The sequence below is a fragment of the Carex rostrata genome, chromosome 17, assembly GCF_964058835.1.
Source record: "Carex rostrata chromosome 17, lpCarRost1.2, whole genome shotgun sequence".
NCBI lineage: Eukaryota > Viridiplantae > Streptophyta > Magnoliopsida > Poales > Cyperaceae > Carex > Carex rostrata.
In genome coordinates, this window is record NC_135934.1 from 8081165 (window position 1) to 8102463 (window position 21299).

Consider the following 21299-nt stretch of genomic DNA (forward strand, 5'->3'; position numbering starts at 1 on the left):
ACACACCATAACACACTGCTCACTTTTAAAGTCGCTCTTTTTTGCTACTATATACATCGAGATGGTCGGATTTTTTTGTTCTTTCTCTCCTTCTCTGGTTCCGTATCTTTGCTCTTTTCTGGATCTTCTGTGACGGCTGCATTTAAGTAAATTTTAAGCATTTTTGAAAGGATGCGATGTACACCATATAACAAGATTTTCTAATAATTTGCGAAATGTTCGTATTAAAAAAACGAATTAAAAATATTTCTGAATTTTTTTTCTCATAATGCTATGAATTATGAATTATTTACGGAATTTTTTTCATAAAATACTTAAACTCCTTTCCCAATTAAACCCATATCATTTCCTAATCACACATTTCATACATCGTTGAAGTATTCCTTAATCACAAATTTATCACTGTAACTTATTATTTAGCGATTATAAATGATCTCGCTGTAGGAGATCAGGTGTTATCAATTGTCATTGATTTTAAAGTAAATTAATTGCACAGCTTGATTTTTGTTGTGCAATATAACAAAAATCTAGGAAGGACAGGTGTCTAGTACAAACTACAACCAATTAGTTATCAGTGAAACAGCATTTGATCTGAGCAGAATCATGCAAAAGTACAAGAGGTGTTGGAAAATTTAAATTTTTGCATAACGGAAGTAAAATAATGCCTTACATTTTAAAAAATATGACAAAATCCAACAAGTATTTTTTTGTTAGAACTAATTAGTTATTATTTAGCGATAAATTGACATTAAGGTGATTTGAATTTTAAAAATGTACATTATACCCACATGCAAAATCGATATTAACTTAAAACTGGAATAAAAAGAATCAGTTGTTGAAAATTGAACTTTATCTTAATGAAACTCATTTGCAATAAATTTTGATTTTCTACTGATCAAATTCTGAAAATCAGACAAAAAGTCCTTATACCAACCATTTATAGCTCAAGAGGTGCAAAAACAATTTTCAAAGATAATTAAGTCTGTAAATATCAACTCTATAAAAGCAAATTAGTAGATGGTCATTAAAAGACAGTAGAATTCAAATATATTCTTCCGACTGAAAAGTAATAAAATTTGCGGATTTATTTTCTTTATTAATTTGTTGATTTGAAGATTTTGAGAATATTTAGGTACTATTTTTAGTGTTAAAGGTAGAATAATAACTTGGAACTTGCCTTTTCTCCTTTTTGTTGCTCAGTTAGCTTGAAACATTAAAGAGGAAATTGAATGTAAAATAGGGGATCTACAAAGCTCCTCCTGCGACCTAAGCCTAGAAACTTTGCTCCAACAAAATACAAGAACATGCAATGTAAAAAATTAATAAATAAACAAACAAAAAGCACCAAATTTAACTCATATTTCATCTGGAGACTTTCCAATGTGTAGAAACAGGATCTCTTGCGGCAGATGACCTACGTCAGTACGTGTAGTGGGTCACTGCGATTGAAACAAGAGACACTCTCATGTCTCAAGTCTCAAGTCTTTGATATATGGGTTAGATTGACTTTTGGATATGGCGATTTGAAAATTCTCGGAAATAATGTTGCACCTTTTTTTTTTGCATGTTTGAATTTTCAATGATAGCAATAAAAAAATATTAACTATATTAATGTATATCGAATAAGAGGCCAGATTTAAGTTATGTAACTTGATAATTTGGATAATATTTACAAATAAACTTTAAGAAATAAATATACATCATATATGATAAATCTGTAATACACTTATAGACAATATTATATTTTATATGAGTTCGTTGTGCATTATGCATTTATTTATGGAGTTTATTAATTTCATATGATCATTAAGTTCAATTATTGTCAAGCCATCAAGTGGTACCACCTCATCATGAGAATACTCAACTTTATTGAGATGTGATTAGTATCAAATATTAATCTCCAATAGAGTTATAGGCAATATATATAATGCATGCAGTTTATTCTATAATGTTAGGTTTCAAATTAATTAAAATTTTCATATAATCATTGTCTAGTTTTTGAAGTCATCAAATGATACTATTTCATTAAAGAATACAAAACTTTTTTTAGATTTGATTAGTATCCATATATATATCAAACAACACATTCAATAGGATTAAAAGTTGTTTACCTAACTGTTAAAAAAAATGTTAATATTAAGCTGGTAAAAATTTTCAATTATGTATTTTGAAACTCTAGCTATTTATAATTTATGTCGTTTGTATGGTACAAAGGTAAATTAGGGAGGTACATTAGCACAAATGGATCGGATGACAACAGCGGATCCACAATTGCACTGCCATTCCCTGTAGCCTGTAGCTGTAGCTGTAGCCTTCTTTCTCAGAATTCAGAAAACATAATAATAAGAAAAGAAAAAAAAAAAAAAGGCAACTTCATCCAAAGATGGTGTTCAGAGAAAGACAAATCTAATTTGGCACTTCTTTGCAATTATGAGGTAGTTGCCACACATTGCCACCTATCCATTTAGCAAAGATGACAGTTGACAGATCTAATATAATAGAATCAAATCGTTTTAATGAGCATCTGGAATTCAGAATGCCATTTTTTATGAGTTGTTGATCGTTTTTTTTTTAGTTTTGAGAACATCTAAAATTTGGCACAAATGTTGTAAGTTTTTAATTTCTTTAATGAATGAAACATAAATATTACACATAAGATCAGTAAAAATTTGTTGTGTGAAAATTAGGGAAAAAAAATAGAACCTAACTTATCCAATTTAGTATTAAAATTTTGAGATTAAATCCGTCATCTTATTATAATATCTTGGAGTACAACATACATATTTGAAGAATAACTGCATTTCAATATATATAAAATAAGGTTCTAAATAGCATTTATAGCGACATAGCAGGGAGACCAAAAAAAAAAGCTTTAACGAATAGCGCAGCTATAGCGAAAGCTATCATAAATAGCGATTGTTTTATTTCAAAAATTATATTTTATATTTCTAACATGTCTCATCAAGAAGAAAAAAACATCAAATCGATTAAGAAATTATAATATTCATATTGAACCAATATAAAGTTCAAATTGTCATTCAAAATATCCCTAATTCAAAAACTATCGATATATTTTATATTGAAAATATACCACTACCATGTATTAATGCCTGATACAAAATTTAATTGATATAACAATATAACCCGCACATGTTCCATTGTATTGATATAGCTTGATAAAGTAAAAAAAAAAGGCCCATCTGGACATATAAGGCCTATTAAAATTGTAAAATCATAAGCCCATGTAGCATAGCGGACCGCTATTTCCGCTACGCGCTACACGCTATAGCGGCTGTAGCTCGATTAGCGCAGTTTTATCCGGTAGCTTAGCTTTCTAGGTCCAAAACCGCTATAGCTATTTAGAACATTGATATAAAATAAAGAGAAAAATGTTTAATACGCATTTATTTGTATAATAGAGAGAGGAGAGGACCACTAGGATAGTAGGATGCCCTTTTGAGTGTTTTAACAGAAGCAATAGAGAATGTTTAATAGCCCATAGGATTTAAAACCCATTCTTTTGGGACCATCCTTTTTGTAACACGGATAGCTATAGTTCCTACTACTAGGTTTAAGATAAAAGATAAAACCTAATCCTGATCGAAAGATATAATTGAGTCATGAATTCTCCATTTTTAATTCTCTGATAATTAATGGAGGTGTCCCTCTACAAACCACACAAATTATTTTACAATTGAGCGTAGGACGCAACGGCTTTGAAAATTCGTAATAAATGTTTTTTATGCTGTTCATTTTTGTGAAGAACTCTATGTAATGTAAAGTCAATTAGTTACCGGTGATAGCTACTTAAAGTATCAACTATTTTATATAATCTATAAAATATGATTAATTTGTATACAAAATTTCCAATCTTTATATTATGGGTTAAATATATTGCATATTTCTTGACGTGTTGCAAGAAAGAAAAAAAAACGAAATAAATATATTAACAATCATAGTTATTTGAAATGATATTTCATTAGTTTACATATGTTGCATATTAAATTCGGTACAATTTAAAAATCACCTGGTCACCAACTAAGTACTAGTAAAACAATTAAATTATCAAATCGTTCAATATAACAAGTTTTCAAATTCATCAAATTAATGTAAAGAACATATTGATTATTCGACAACTATTTTATCCGTAAATGTGTCCTGTGAGTAAAAATAAATAAAAAATTGGAAAGTGTACATGAGGCTTTTTATCTAAGTGTGATTTAATGGACAAGTCCATTTCTAGAACAACAAAAGAGAGCAATATATATAGCCTCATTATTCTCCATCTAGATCTGAAGTTATGTAAGTTGGGAACCCATAATATGTTGGTCCGAGGAGTCTCTATCCATCCAGGCTTTAATCTTTGTTGATAACAAAACTTTATATTCGTTTGGACTTTGGAGCTGCAATGTTGCATTATGCCATTATGCAATTATGCAATTATGCATGGCATGGCATGGCATGGCATGGACACCTAATTAAGCTACTGCTACTAGGCTGCTCATCTACTGATGTACGTACATTTGGATTTGTGGGGAAGGGAGGGAGGCTCAGGCTGTGTTTGTGTTTTGTAGTATCTACTTGTAGGCTGTAGCTGCCTTTGCATTAAATTATCTTGCATTACATTCATTTTGGATGGCGAGAGGTGAGGCGCGGACTTAAATTCCTTCCTATTAACTATTGATTAAATAAAGAGGTAGGTTACCTTACTTTAATTTATGTAGGTTTTAAATAGCGATTATCGCATCATAGCGGCTAAAAAAAAACTACTACGAATAGCGTAGCTCATACATAGTGTTTTTTATTTAAAAAAATATATTTTATATTTCTACTAATTAATTATCAACATATTCTAAAGTCTCATAGAGCACTAAATAACACATAATTAATTAAGAAATTATAATATTCATATTCAACCAGTACAAAATCCAAATTGCTATTCAAAATATATCTAATAATATCATAAACTATCTATCTTTTTCCATTCAAAATAATCTAAACATCATGGCATAAACTATCTATTTTTTTCTATTAAAAAAACATAGGCATTATGGAATAAACTATATATTTTTTTTCTATTTAAAAGAAAAATAAATCTGGACCTTGAAAAAATTGATCTTTAAAATTAATTTTTAGTTTGAGACTTTATATAAAAGTCTATGTAGTATAGCGCGCGGTATAACGCATAGCGTGTAACGCAAATAGTGGACCACTATAGCGGCCATAGCTGAAATAGCGCACTTTTATCCCATACCGTAGCGTTCAATGTCCGAAAACGCTATAGCGCACTGTTATTGTGCCGCTATAGCGCGCTATTTAGAACACCGATCCATACTATAGATTAATATTTATTTTTAAAGTTTAAATAATTGACTGAACAGTAAAACGTTGTCTTTATATAAAAATGTACTTATATATTAAAATTTTACATTTTTATGATTTTTTACTATTTTTTATAGGTAGAAAATCATTTGATCTAATCATATATTCTAGACTATTTTTAATAGTTATTTTCTATCTAAAGAGTTAGGAATCCATATATATACATCCTCCCCAGTACCGGATTGATTATAATAAGTATTGGCAAACTTTTTGTCGAGCAATTGAAATTCGGTATATATTTACTATTTAGGTATAAGAAGTCCGTTTTGAGATTTGTAACATATTAAAATTAACGACTCAGATCTCATTCTACTAAGTCGTGTAGCTATGTCTTATGCACAACACATGCATATTGGTTCATACTTTTAATCAATATATTAATTTACAAAATTTAAATAAGAGATCTGAACTGTTCTTAATCATTATATAAAAATGTAATTGTATATTAAATTTTACATTTAAAAAAAATACTACTTTTTTTAGATAAGTAGAAAATCACTTGATTTAAAGATTTTAGATCATTTAAAAGTACTTATTTTCTATCTATCTCTAAAAAATAGTAAAATAATTTATAAAAAAAATAATAAAATTTAGTCTTAAAGTGCATTTTGGTATAGAAATTATGGACCAATCCAAACTATGCGGCCATTTTTATTAATAACCCAAAAAAAAGTTTTTTTTAAAAAATAACCCCAAAATATGAGTTTTTTCAAATATGACCAAACCGCCAGGGTTGCTGGCGGTCTACTTCTATAGCGGACCGCCAGGGACACGGGCGGTCCACTAGGGACCCGACCACTAGAGTTATGAGCGGTCCGCTATTTTTTTATTTTTAAATTATAAATTTTTTTTTTTTTAGAGATCTGATTTTTTTCTTAATATTTTCATTTGTGAAGTTTTAGTTTTTTTGTTTAGGGTATTTGCCAAAAAATAAAACATCTGATATATTTATAAGTGATGTCGTAACTCTTTATAACTTTGATTTGATTTGTCAGTTGGATATCACAAGTCTAAAGATAACACTAATTAAGGACTTGGCCTTGATTCAAAAAATTTCAAGCTCTGACAGCTTGTTGATCTTCTTCTCTATTTGTGGTACTAAAACAGTAGTTTAGAGCTACTAAAATATGTTCAAACCTCAAATTAGATCTCTGTCCATGCACAAAGTATCATAGACTGACCTCTAGTATGGTATCAAGTCCAAACTCAGCAGTCAAGCACTAGGCAAAGGCCACCGGTATAGTGCAATGCACTAAAAACATCAAATTTGACATTTGCTAGTAAATCAGCAAGTATGGATTGATACAGGGACTAAACTGCAAAAGTGATTACACCAACATGTAGATCATTCAAAAATATATAGAATTGATATAAATTTCAACTTATTTGGATTTTTCTACAGTTAGTTATGAATTTCCAAAGTTTAATTTTCGAAAACTTTAAACAGCCAAAACTTTGGCTAGGAAAGTCGGATTTACGCATATGAGCACTTTTCGGAAAGGGGAAGACGAGACGGATCTAATTTTGCCTAGGTGGCACACCGGGCATTGTCGCATCGGAAGCATCAGAATTTCAAAAAAATATCGTTTAGTGCCTCAAAAATCCAGTTTAAGTTTTCGTTCGACGGTAGGCATTAAAAAACAACGATTTTCAAACCATCTTAATAAATAGTAAATTTTTTTTTTTAAAAATGTAAAATTTGGTCTCCAAGCACATTTTAATATAGATTAAACATCTAACAGTTTGGATCGACTATTTAGACTTCGAAACTAGAAATATGAGCGCGAATTAAAATGCCCCGTTTAATTCAGGAAGTAGCGTAGCCTTACTTTACATGTATATATATGTATATTATATATATAATATATAATATATGTATATATTACATATATATTTATAATATATACATATATACAGGGTTTGTCTAAATTGCTGCTGGCAGCAGTTCTGCCCAGGTGCTGCCAGGGCTATTTTTAGCCGTGTGATATCCAAAAAAAAAATCTAAACCGTTAGATGTTTAATCTATATTATAATCTACTTGGAGACCAAATTTTATATTTTTTGAAATTTTTTTACTATTTATTAAGCTGGTTTGAAAACCGCTGATTTCAGTAATTTTCTGCAGCATTGAAATCAGCAGTTTTCAAACCAGCTTAATAAATAGTAAAAAAATTCCAAAAAATGTAAAATTTGGTCTCCAAGTAGATTATAATATAGATTAAACATCTAACGGTTTGGATTTATTGTTTGGACATCACACGGCTAAAAATAGCCCCGGCAACACCTGAGCAGAACTGCTGCCAGCAGCAATTTAGCCATAGCCCAAATATACATATATACATATACACATATATTATAAAAAATGAGTTTATAAAAAAAATTATATATATGTATATGTATATATATGTATATGTGTATATGTGAATGTGTATATGTGTATATGTATATGTGTATATGTGTATGTGTATATGTGTATGTGTATGTGTGTATGTGTATCTGTGTATATGTGTATATGTGTATATGTATATGTTTATATGTATGTATGTATATATGTATATATTATACATATATTATAAAAACCAAAAAAAGAGAAGAAGATCAACAAGCTGTCAGAACTTGAAATTTTTTGAATAAATGCCAAGTCCTTAATTTTTTGACAAATACCCTAAAAAAAAAAAAAAAAAACTAAAACTTCACAAATGAAAATATTAAGAAAAAATCAGATCTCTAAAAAAAAAAAAAAATAGCGGACCGCCCGTGTCTTTGGCGGTCCGCTATAGAAGTGGACCGCCAGCAACCCTGGCGGTTTGGTCATATTTGAAAAAACTTAGATTTTGAAGTTATTTTTGTAAAAAACTTTTTTTTTGGGTTATTAATAAAAATGGCCGCAAACTATGTATTGATACGTATTATATATAACCTCACTCTTAATTAAATATATAAATAAATGCCCCCTTTTCTGCTGGGGAGCAGAAAAACATTCAGTATTTTTTACTGTCAATTAAATATACTTTTTTATATGTGTAACTGTTATAGTGTGTATAACACTGTTTGATGCTAATGAAAGAGGGAACTAATAGTGCATGGGTACTGAGTAGTTGTACCAAGCACATGTAGCTTCTTTTGATCTGACATCTTTATAATTAGCTTTTATTCTTTTTTCTCTCTGTTTTTTTTTTTACCTTGTTCTTTTCTTATATTTATAGCATGTACAGTTTATTCAAATTTTGTGAGTGTTAGAGAAAAATTGTAATTTTTGAATAATTTGTTGAGAGTTCTAAATAGCGAGTTATAGCTACACAATAACTGTATTATAGCTTTTTTTTATCTTAAAAGCTATACCGTTGTACGTCAACCGATTTTTTTTTTAGCAGAGTTCTAAATAACTAATTATAATTACACAATAGTTAGTTATAGTTCATTTGTAACCTTTCCTAAATAACACAAAAATCACTATTTAAAACTTTGAATTTTTCACATGACAAACATGACATATTAGATAATGGATGTATTAATTGTCACCTCCTAAATTTAATCAGCCCTATAAAATAAGCGCACATGTTAACATGATAAAAACTAATCAAATATGCATTGTAAATTTGTAATTAGTTCGGTAATGCTCAATTAGAAAAAAAGAAGAAGCATAACATATATATATATATATATATACACACACACACACACGATAGAGTTGTAAAGGTAATTTAATGTTCGAACAAAACATATATACATATAATGGTTATTTTAGTTTACAACTTTTGACTCGCTTTACAGTTTGCTAGGCTACAACAGGTTGGTATAATTACATTTTGAACGGGTTAAATTAATTATAGCATCTTCATTTCAACAATTAAAATAATTTTTTACATAACAATCAACCACTGTTTAGAAATTAAAGCTTGTAAAATTTCTAAATCTTTACATCTTTGAAATTAATTTTAGAGCTTCTAAATAAACCATATGGCGATTAGAAATAATTTTAGCAAATCGTTTAACCAGCATGGTTATTAGAAACAGTTTCTTAATAATAGATTTTACCGAATAGTTGAAACTGAAATAGAAATCGCCACGTTATATTAGAAATCTACAAAGTTTCTGAGATAGAGATGATTGTCTGACAACTGTGACAGTTATTTACAAGAATCGTCACTGATAATATTTTCTTAGTCGTACTAATTCAATAGTTCTATTAAAATTGTAAATTTTTTTATTTTTTTTATTTAGATTATGTATTTTCTTAATATTCATTGACAACCCATCAAAATATCAAGCAATTCAAAAAACTATTTTTATTGGTACTTGATCATGTAGTACAAGATCCACCTAAATGTTTTAAACCAAGTTTACAAATTTAATTTATGAGAGTGCAAATGTTTTTATTTTTTATTAATTATCTTTATCGAGTCTCCAACTGACACCACCTAATTTTCTATTAACAAATTTTTTAACATTTATATGTTAAAATAAATCGTTAAATGTGATCTATAATATTTTTTCTTTATGCTTATATAAAATTATTATTTTTGGATTTTGACTTTATATTAATTAATAAGTTATCAAATTAACGTCCATAATTTTTCGACATTAGTACCCTTTCACAAGTTCTTGATACTAATTAAAAATATCAAAATATCATGATATTTTATGTGTGCATATAAAAAAACATATAGATCATATCTAATCGTATTATTTTAATATTTCAATTTAAATTTGAAGTCATTGTAATCATTGCAATTCTAAAAATAGAAACGTAACGAAGGATTTTGAAACCTCATCTTTATTATCTACATTTTATATTAGAGGGGGTGGGGTGTTCATGAAATGAAATCAATATAGGAGTTAGCGGGTAGGAGGGAGCAGTCTGAGGCCGAGGCTGAGTTTTATGTCAGACAGGTGCAAATTAAAGCAGCGGCTGCAACTTGAGCAGCAGCACCTCATACATATAATATATTATATTATTATATTATAAATTTGTAATGTTGTATGCTATGCTGCATTGAGATTTGAGACTTTGAGAGGCCTGAGGCCCTCTCTTTTAGAACCCGTATCCTCTCAGGTATTGCACAATTATTGCAGAGGATCACTTACTTTACGGTTTGAGATTAAATCTCAACCGGCTTGGGATTCGGGTCACTGGAGGGGGCCCCATTTTTGGGCTTTGAGATTCGTGCCAAGTTAAAAAGTACGGTTCAGATCTAGTAATTGTAAAAGATTCCCTTATCAGGTATTGGAGAGGATGTGAATTCTCTCTTTTAGGGGGCTCTCTTGTTCCTATTCAACGTCTCTCCCAAAGTTTATAAATAGTCTAAACTACACATATTTCATTGGAACTGTTCTGGTTTCAGTTTTTTGGAACTGACACAGTAAGATAATATGATTTTTAATGAAATCAGTGAAAAAAACTTACTTTAAAAAAATATATATATTTTATTGGTTTATATCTTTATGTGAGAATAATTTGTTCTAATAAGATAAGTAAATTTGATTCTCTATTCTTATTATTCTAACACAATCAAATACCGAATAACTTATTCTTAAGAATGATTTATTCTCAATTCAAATTTATCACAAATTATGAACACGACTTAAAAAAAATCAGCTGATTCTAAGTTAACTCAGCCAAACTAGACATATGCCATTGGTTTATATCTTTAATGTTTACATGAAATCTATCTATTTATTTATCACAAGTTATGAACATGTCTTGAAAAATCAGCTGATTCTAAGTTATGAACAAGTCGGAGCAAAATCAATCGGAGACGAATTGATTTTTTTTAAGATGACTCGGCTAGACGAATTATGTATAAAAACTGATTAAATTGGGGCTGAATCAGAACAATCGACCGAACTTCCTCCTCTTGCCTATAAAGCAAAATTATACTGTTTTTATAATTCAATCAAACCAATTTTTAATTTTTGCGTGGCCAGTCGAAGGAATTTGGAGGGCGGAAAATAGACGCGGCTCAAAAAGGAGAAGCCTAGAGCATCTACATCTATGAAACTATTAGAGTTTCTAATCTGACGTGGTAGTTTTTAATTCAGTTTTAGGGATGTGGGAGAGTTTCTTATTTAGAAACTATGCAGGAAAATTTCTTATTAAGAAACTGTTTATAAACTCTATGTTGGTCAAATGATTGGCTCAAATTGTTTTTTCATTTTAATTTATTGCTGACGTGGCTTAATAGAAATTCTAAAATGAGTTTCAGAGATGTGAGAGTTAGAAACTTTAGAGACCATAATTTCTAAAAAGTAGTTAATAGTTATTTAGAAATCATGTTGAGTTTTAGTGATGTAGATGCTCTAAAGCAGTAGATAATATTTTTTTTTTGATACATGGTGTACATGCGGTATACTGTTTTGTTTGAGAATATAACGTGATTCTTAGCGGAGGCCTATCAATTATTAAAAAGATAAAGAAACAGTATTTTTTTTTTGTAATGTTTAACTTAGTTTCTATACTATGAACAAACTATATGCACACGATATTCTGATTCTAACGTTGAGAGCCGTGATTATGAGATTCGTATGTATAGAAATGAGTGGGTCCCTGTTGATTGTCAGTTTAGACTGGGTCTAGAGAAAAACTACAACTGTGGAGCAGGAAAGGCGGTTAAATGCTATGTGGTTTTTGCTATCACGGAAGCAGGCAACAATTCAGTGTGTTTTGCCCATAAATTATAAAATTGGAGAGAGATGTCTGTTAAATGAGAAAAAATAATAATTAGAGTTGTGCAAATGTGAATATCATAAGGGACGTGATATGAGTACCTGCACTCTCATCCCTCCATTATCCTCCTAATTTTATTTGTTCAATCTCATCCACATTTCTCATGATCTATAAGGAATTTTGCGAATCTAAAACCACAAACGTCTTCTACGCAATTTTATCTTTCAAATGAGATCCATGATGACATACTTTTGAGCTCGTCATTACACAAGTATTTATACCTCGTCATTTAAGTATTTATATCTAGTATTTTTCACATATGACACTGCTGACATTTAACAGTATTAATATCAAGTATTACAAGTATTTATACCTATACACGGAAGTATTTATACCTGTGTGGTCAACTATTAGGGAAATGTGATGCGGAGATGCGGGGTTCACGATTAGGGATAAAATACTTACAAGTATAGATAAAAATACTTGCACGATGAGGTATAAATACTTGCACAATGAGGTATAAATACTTGTGTGACGATGAATCCGAAAGTACGTCATTATGGATCTCATTTGAAAGATAAAATTGCGTAGAATACGTTCATGGTTTTAGATTCGCAAAATTCCTCATAGAACGTGAGAAATGTGGAAGATATTAAAAAAAAAAAACCCACATCTAAAAACGTGTATGATTCTTCTCCCATGTAGTTTGAGTAGTCCCTCTATATAGTTATATCAAGTTAGACATGCAAGTATTAATATCTTAATTTATTATCTTTCAAGTATTTATATCCATGAAGTTAATTAAACTTGAAAGATCACAGTGTTGTGAATAAATTTAATTAAACTAGTTAGTTAAGTTAGTTTATGGGAAGTTAAAATATGTTTAAGAGATGGGGGTACAATGCGGGTACTGGAGTGTGGGGATTGAAATAATTATTCATATCATAATATGTAATGCAAACATAAAGGGAAAAATTGAAGAAGGTATGTAAAAGGGTTGTTTCGACAGTTATCAGAACAGAATGATATGCGTCAAGATTCACGCTTCTGTTTAGATTCATGAAAAAGATTTTAAAATAAATCGTTCTGTACAAGTTTTATAGCAGATCAAAACAGTTTGATCAAGCATCGAATTGAATTTGGTCCAATGCTTATCGGACACTTGTTTCCGGACAAAATGCTATTTTGAAGAAAAAAATGTACTTGATCAAAGCTAAAGTATATAAAGTTAAAAATGTATTTCACATAAAGCAAGACATACAAGAAAATTTTATGAAAAAACCAAATAAAGAAAAAAAATAAAAAAAGCAAGATTTTTCCCCATTTGCTATTTCTTTTCCTCCATTCTTTCTTATCTGCGCTTGAGAAATGACAAATTTGAATGTTTTTTGCAACCCAAAGAAGGAAAATGATTTGGGCTCAGAATGAACCCCAAATTATCTACAAGGACACTACAATAGAATATGGTCTTTCTCTTACATGGCCCAAAATTAAAAGATCAGCCTGTTTTTTTTTTTTTTTCAATTCTAGAACAGATTCACTTGGCATTGCAAAACTAATCATCTCACTTCACTTGATGAAAACCAAAGTAATCAGTAACAAATTAAGTTGTACATTCAACAATCTGATTATGAAAAAAAGAAAAGAAAAACAGCCAACCAGGAACGAAAACTGTTCTTTAATTAGGCAGAAGCGATTTTGCTTTTCTTAGTATTTTTTTTTTCATTTTTCCATAATGCTTTATTTTTGTGGCCTTTGTTTCATTAACTTATTTTAGGTCGCCACGATTTATTCTTTTGTAGTATCATTCTCTCTTTAATTTCTCTTCTCTTCTCCAGGTTCTCCTCTCTCTGTCTTTGTAATAAATAACACAAACAACTCCAAAGAGAATTAAAAAAAGAAGAACGATATAGCCAAGAAAATGTTGGATATAACGGACGATATAGCGGAGGAGATATCTTTTCAGTCATTTGAGGATGATTGTCGCTTGCTGGGTAGCCTCTTGAATGACATCTTGCACCATGAGGTGGGTCCCGATTTCATCCAAACACTCGACCGCAAGCGCATCCTTGCTCAGGTAATATGAAAAGATGAACAAAAAATTTGTATTGATTTGTATGCAAATATGTGTGTGTGCATGATCACTTGATATGTATGTTCAGAGTGCAATGAACATGAGAGCAGCCGGAATGGAGGATGTGGCGGAGCAACTAGAAAAACAGTTGACGAGTGAATTCTCCAAAATGACCCTCGACGAGGCTTTCACTCTTGCTCGTGCCTTCAGCCATTACCTCAATCTCATGGGCATTGCCGAGACCCATCATAGGTGACCTTTTTTTTTCTTCTAAATTTCTTTTGCCTTTTATTTTGGTAATTTATGTTTTAGTTGATTCTAGTTGAGATTCTAATCATGTTACATAGTAGATAACGGGCTGATACATCTTTTATAATTCAGGGTTTCTCAGGCACGATTTGTAGAAAGGTTATCAAAATCATGCGACGACACTTTTGATAAGCTAGTACAGGGTGGGATCCCACCAGACCAGCTCTACGAAACTGTTTGCAAACAGGTATGCTTGTAAAATTTTTTTTTTTTTTTAAAATATCCTTCAAACTTGCAACCAAGGATATTGATTGGTTTGTGCTTGACTGTGTGTGTAAATTATAATGACAGGTAGTGGAAATAGTTCTCACGGCACATCCTACTCAGATTAATAGACGTTCCCTTCAATACAAGCACATCAGACTTGCGGTAGATAAAAAGAATATAGATTTTACATTTCTTTTTCTGATTTTGTAGTTTACAACATGGCCAAACCATTTTTTTTTACTAAGATATGGTTATCATTTGATTTTGTTGAGTAGCACCTTTTGGAATTCAACGAGCGTAAAGATCTCACCGGAGAGGATAAGGATATGCTAATTGACGATATGGTAAATAAATCTTTATCTTCTTTCTATATCTTTCTCAGATGTATGGTGAAATTAATACTTGAATTATATTCTTTATGCATAGGTGAGAGAGATAGCTGCATTATGGGAAACCGACGAGTTAAGGCGCCACAAACCAACTCCCGTTGATGAAGCTAGAGCTGGTCATTATTTCTTACATTTTTTTCCCCCTAAATTGAAGTTACTTATCAATTTATCTTGATTAATTTTGTTGATTGTATAGGACTCCATATAGTGGAGCAATCTCTTTGGAGAGCTGTGCCACACTACTTGCGCCGCGTCAGCAGTGCTCTAAAGAAGGTTTCTTCTGTGTACTGTGACTGTCTAATGTTTTCAAAGACATTTTCATAAATATATGACATGGATTGTCATATTATCTTGGTTTTTTGTAATTGTCAGCACACAGGGAAGCCACTGCCACTGAAATGTACACCTATCAAATTTGGTTCATGGATGGGAGGAGATCGCGATGGAAACCCTTATGTCACAGCAAAAGTTAGTTCAAGCACTTCAATTTTACAAGCTCAATTACAAGAGTGAGGCTATGATACTATGCATAGCACAGATTGACCTTACTTCAGATCAATAATTTTGTTTTCAAAGTTCAAATTGTCAATCTGAACAGTTCAACATGATTAACACACAAAATATACTTGCAGACTAAATTTTACATTTTTTAGAATTTTTTAACTATTTTTTTAGATAGGTAGAAAATCACTACTTTTAAATGGTCTAAAATCTTTAGATAAAGTGATTTTCTACCATCTAAAAATAGTAGAAGGTTCTAAAAAATGTAAAATTTAGTCTACAAGTATAATTTCATATGGATATCCTCTTGAACAATTCAGATTGATTTATTGAAATTAAAAATGAAGATATTAATTCATAGTATGACCAATATGCGCTATGCATGTACAGTACCATAGTCTCACTCTAATTACTAACTTTTTTCGATCAGAATATATCAAAATCTTCAAAAATTTGGCATTCTTTGTTGACCGTGTATAACAGGTTACAAAAGATGTATCTCTGCTTTCTCAATGGATGGCAGTTGATATGTACGTAAGAGAAATAGACAACCTCAGTTTTGAACTTTCCATGAACCGATGCAACGATGAGTTGGCAACCCTAGCTAACGAAATTTTAACCAAAGGTGTGATTTTTTTTCTCTTTACTCTTTTACTTTTAGTTCGGTAGTCAACCTCTCAACTGTAATTTTTCTTATATACATTTTTGTCCATCAAACTTTGCTTTTAATATAATATGTATTAATTATATTGTGTAGAGGCTCAATCGAACGAGAATGATGAGAAACAGGATGAAAGCACAGATAAACTCCACCGCAAGCATCAAAGCAACAAGGCGTTGCCCATACGGCTCCCAGCGGATGCTGATCTGCCTTCTTGTACTGGTACATTTCCTGGTTTTATATTATCTTTCCATTCTATGACAAGGAGATCATGCTTTTCTTTTCAGGTTTATTAAATCTATTGTGATTTGGATACAGAGTGCAATGAGGGGCAGTATAGAGTAAGGAAAGCTCCGCCTCGCCTCGATCGCTTGGTATGAGAAAAAGGATAATTAAATTGTTTGAAACTTTTTCTTTTTGTTTATTCCTTTCCTAAAGATAAAATCAAACTAATCCAGTAATGTGTTTTTGCCAAACATTAAATTATGGATGTTATTTGATCATGATCAAGTATACTCTCTGTATTATTTCAGGATTCACAAAAGAATCAACAAGTAATTGTCAACAATTTTGAAGAAAACGGGTCAGGTACTCTGCTAGCAAGTCCGAGACTTGCCCGATCCGGCTCAAATCTTTTGTTGGCTGGGATGCCAGGTCAGCAAGGTAAGATGCTTGCTGAACTTAATGCACCCAAGTCAAGCTTCCGGAAGCTTCTAGAACCCAGCCGCCTCCGGCCCGGCACTGCACCGTATAGAGTTGTTCTAGGCCATATCAAGGAGAAGGTACCATTATAGTTTTCATAATTTATTTTGATGTATAATATTTGGATATTTTCTCATTTTTGTTATATTTTGGGCAAATAAATATATAATAGCTGGTGAAGACTCGTAGAAGACTGGAATTGCTTCTTGAAGGCTTGTCAGCAAAGTTTGACCAGCCTGACGAGATTTATGAAAATGCTGATCAACTACTCCAGCCATTACTCTTATGCCATGAATCTTTGGTGAGCTTTTCTTTTTAACATTTTTTTCAATGAGATTTTATGAAAATTCTGATGGACAGTTGTAAATTTTTGGATGAAGGAATCAAGTGGTTCGGTGGCACTAGCTGATGGCCGTCTGGCAGATTTAATTCGGAGGGTTTCGACATTTGGTATGGTTTTGATGAAGCTTGATATTCGTCAAGAAGCGAGTAGACACACAGAAGCAATGGATGAAATAACAAAGGCAATCGAGGCAGGGTCATATGCCGAGTGGGACGAACCAAAACGCCTCGATTTTTTGGTCAAGGAACTCGAGAACAAACGACCCATCGTCCCCTATAAATTTGAAGTTTGCTATTTTCCTTCTTTTTATTATAATCGATTGATTACTGTTGAGAATATATAATATTTTTGTAAAATAACCGTCAGCTATATTAGCAAGATTAATAATCGGGTCTCTTTAATTAGCCGTTAGTTATTCGTATCTTTGTAATTTAGGCAACACAATAACGGTAACAAGGAGTAGTAGTCTATAAATAAAGAAGAATTGAGACCGTAAGAATATAACAAAAACAATGAAGCATTTTTCTTATTTTCTTGAAATTCAATAATTACCTTGATTGATTATGTTTCTCTTTTATCCTGACATTATATTTGATTGTATTTTGCCTGATACTAGGAGGCGAGTGCGGAAGCAAGAGAAGTTCTCGACACATTTCGGGTAGCAGCTGAGCTAGGGAGTGACAAGCTTGGATCCTACATTATTTCTATGGCCTCTAATGTATTTTATCATAATCGAAAATTTCTTCACCTTTTACTTGATATAATAATTTTTTTCATATTGTTATTAATATATAATTGGTTTTATATATGCTGGTACATGTAAGGCGAGTCATGTGCTACTGGTAGAACTTCTACAGAAAGACACTAGACTTGCCGTATCCGAAGAGCTTGGAAAGCCTTGCCCCGGTGGACCGTAAGACTAATAAATTAAATTCCTTTTCTTTTCTTTTTGAAGGTCAGGTGGCAAGTTGCCATCTGGCATTGTATAAGATATAAAAAAGTTTTTACAATCTAGTCCCTGGGCATTAGATTAATTCCTATTATTTATCTACTGGTACACATACCAGTAAATTCCTTTTATTTTATTTTACTTTATTTCCCAAAACAGCCTTTAGAGATTGGTTCAGTACATCATATGTTGTTCAGACTGGTACATTGGTTATTTATACTACTAAAATTATCCTATGATTACACTGCAACCAGCATTTAGTAAATTTCTGTTGTTTTAGATTTATAATTTATAATATTTTCTTTCATTTTAAATTTTTAAACAGGTTGAGAGTTGTTCCTTTGTTTGAAACTGTGAAAGATTTGAAAGATGCTGGTTCAGTGATAAGACAACTGTTATCCATTGACTGGTACAGAGATCATATAATAAAAAACCATAACGGTACTCAAGAGGTAAAGTACAAATTCTCTCTTACTAATTTCCCTTTCGCATTTAAATATGAAAATCATATATGCTATACTATTGTTCAAGACCTCTCCCTCTTCTATTTTTGAAACCTTGACAGTGGCTGTCAAATATAATTTTCATTTAATAAACATAAAATTGCATCCAGAATATCATTCATGCACATAAAAATACATCGTCATCTAAAAACACAACATTAACGTCTAAACATCAATGTCTAACAACACCTCTCTCTTTCTAGGTGATGGTAGGATATTCCGATTCAGGCAAGGATGCCGGTCGATTTACTGCAGCATGGGAACTATACAAGGCACAAGAGGAGATTGTTGCTGTATGTAAGGAATTTGGTATAAAACTAACTCTTTTCCATGGTCGCGGAGGCAGCATTGGTCGTGGAGGCGGGCCCACCCATCTCGCCATTCAGTCCCAGCCTCCCGGCTCCGTTATGGTGCGTTTACACATCATGTTCCTGTTATGTTCACTTTAATTATGGACTAACACTAGGAATGAGGCTATGATACTATGCATAGTGCAGATTGGTCCGTACTATGGGCCATTGTGTGCTATGCATAGCACCATAGCCTCACTCCTTATATTAGTACGTACTAATATTAGTATTATGGACTGTTTAATTATGTAACGATTTGAAATTGAAGGGTACACTGAGGTCGACTGAGCAGGGAGAGATGGTGCAGGCCAAATTTGGGCTTCCTCAGATGGCCGTTAGACAGCTTGAGATTTACACCACAGCCGTCCTTCTCGCAACCTTGCGGCCCCCACTGCCCCCTCGAGACAAAAGGTGGCGTGATGTTATGGATGAGATATCAACTGCCAGCTGTACGCATTACCGTGAGACAGTGTACCAAGACCCTGATTTCATCTCGTACTTTCAAGAAGCAACTCCCCAATCAGAGCTGCCCTTTCTAAACATCGGAAGCCGCCCTGCGAAGCGCAAACAGACACCTGGCATCGGAAATTTACGCGCCATCCCGTGGGTCTTTGCATGGACCCAGACCCGGTTCGTACTTCCAGCTTGGCTGGGTGTTGGTACCGGCCTGAGGCACGCGTGCGAGCAAGGGTACAAGGATGACCTCTGCACCATGTACCAGGAGTGGCCGTTCTTCCAATCGACAATGGATTTGATTGAGATGGTTCTGGCCAAGGCGGACGTGCAGATAGCAAAGCACTACGACGAGGTGCTGGTGCCAAGCGAAAGGCGAAAGGTGGGGGTGGCATTGAGGGATGAGTTGGTGCGTACCGGGAACTACGTGCTGGTTGTGAGCGGGCACGAGAAGCTGTCGGCGAACAACAGGAGTCTTAGGAGATTGATTGAGAGTCGGTTGCCGTATCTGAACCCGATGAACATGCTTCAGGTTGAGATTTTGAAGCGGTTGCGGCAGGATCAGGAGAACACCAAGCTCAGGGATGCGTTGCTTGTTACCATTAATGGCATCGCGGCCGGTATGAGAAATACCGGCTGAGTTTCCATTTATGTTTTTTGTTTTTTTATTTAAGGGTCCCGGTACATTCCAATTCCAATATATTTTAGAAGCCTTTTGCGACAATTGAACTGTCTCTGAGAGATGGGGCTTGCGCCGGTACGCTAAGCCCGTAGTTCTATTATGTTAAGACATGATAATATATTCATGGTTTAGAAACTCTTTGAGAAATTTGTTTCTTAATGTAAACCGTAATGTAACACAATTTTTGTTGTACGTGTTATATTCTGTAATGTTAAGATATGATCATAATTGATGGTAAATTTGATAACAGTCGTCGCCAAATGTTATCAAAATGAAATGTTTATTAATTGTAACTGCAATTGATCAATTTGGACCTAAATATAATTTTACTTCGCCAGCCATAAATACCCATTAATACTACAAAATTCAAGTTCTAAATCGTTTTATAATTATCATAACATATTGTTTATCAGAGTCAAGTTTAATGCACAAGACCGTCTGAAGAATGGAGAAATAAATGTGCATTCTTAACTTTTATGAACTTCAGTGGATGTGAGATCCGAAATTTTTATTAATAGGAAAAATATTAATTAAATATCGAGATTGAACAAAGCTTTTGAATTTTTTTCAGAAATAGGGAAAACGGGATGGCGCATCACGGGCATAGTTAGTGCCTAATTAACCTCCCCTAAACTCAATAACTGATATAACTGATGAACCGGGAAAAAACCAAAAAAAAAACCAGTCCGTTATGGCTTAAAACGGACATTGTCCGTGATGGGGCAATACGGCCATGGGATAAATCAGCGAAAAAATAAAAAACAAAACCTGTGTACGTGATGCGCAGTAACGGGCGGAGAAAAAAAAAAAAGAAGAAGCCCGTGATGGGCCATTACGGACAAGGAAAAAAAAAGTTCATTTTCAAAGAGCCATTTTGGAATATGTTGCCCTGCCAAATTTAAGAGCCCGTGTTACTAAAATGAGTTCAATATTGATCTCCTTGTGATATAGGAAAATAAATGTTATGTTACACTTAAGCACTAATTTGTTATTATTGTCAAGTATTGCACTAGGTAGAATAATTTGCAAAGAACAAAGCACAACCAAAAAAAATATATATGAAGGTCAATGATGATGATGAAAATAAGTAATTGTGACGCACACGGCTCATCATATGATCATTATTT

The 21299-nt window shown here is 32.3% G+C and overlaps 1 protein-coding gene across 1 annotated transcript; it reads left to right on the forward strand.

Moving 5' to 3' along the window:
• The first annotated feature begins 13867 nt into the window (after window positions 1-13867).
• On the forward strand, window positions 13868-20178 carry PPC4 (phosphoenolpyruvate carboxylase 4). The gene is made up of 19 exons (XM_078319172.1): window positions 13868-14126; window positions 14212-14375; window positions 14505-14619; window positions 14724-14801; window positions 14915-14983; window positions 15066-15144; window positions 15225-15301; window positions 15401-15496; window positions 16013-16154; window positions 16287-16412; window positions 16509-16564; window positions 16724-16972; window positions 17065-17193; window positions 17273-17521; window positions 17852-17953; window positions 18060-18148; window positions 18510-18636; window positions 18891-19097; window positions 19306-20178. Exons 1-19 carry the CDS (start codon window positions 13971-13973, stop codon window positions 20128-20130), a joined length of 3135 nt encoding a protein of 1044 aa, XP_078175298.1. The 5' UTR covers window positions 13868-13970; the 3' UTR covers window positions 20131-20178.
• The last annotated feature ends 1121 nt before the right edge of the window (window positions 20179-21299 follow it).

What these genes read in the sequence shown, in the direction of transcription:
- PPC4 (XM_078319172.1), top strand. Translation starts at nt 13,971, where the DNA reads ATGTTGGATATAACGGACGATATAGCGGAGGAGATATCTTTTCAGTCA. An exon ending in TGATCTGCCTTCTTGTACTG is followed by an intron (nt 16,413 to 16,508) that starts GTACATTTCCTG and finishes ATTTGGATACAG; the next exon opens with AGTGCAATGAGGGGCAGTAT. An exon ending in TAGGCCATATCAAGGAGAAG is followed by an intron (nt 16,973 to 17,064) that starts GTACCATTATAG and finishes AATATATAATAG; the next exon opens with CTGGTGAAGACTCGTAGAAG.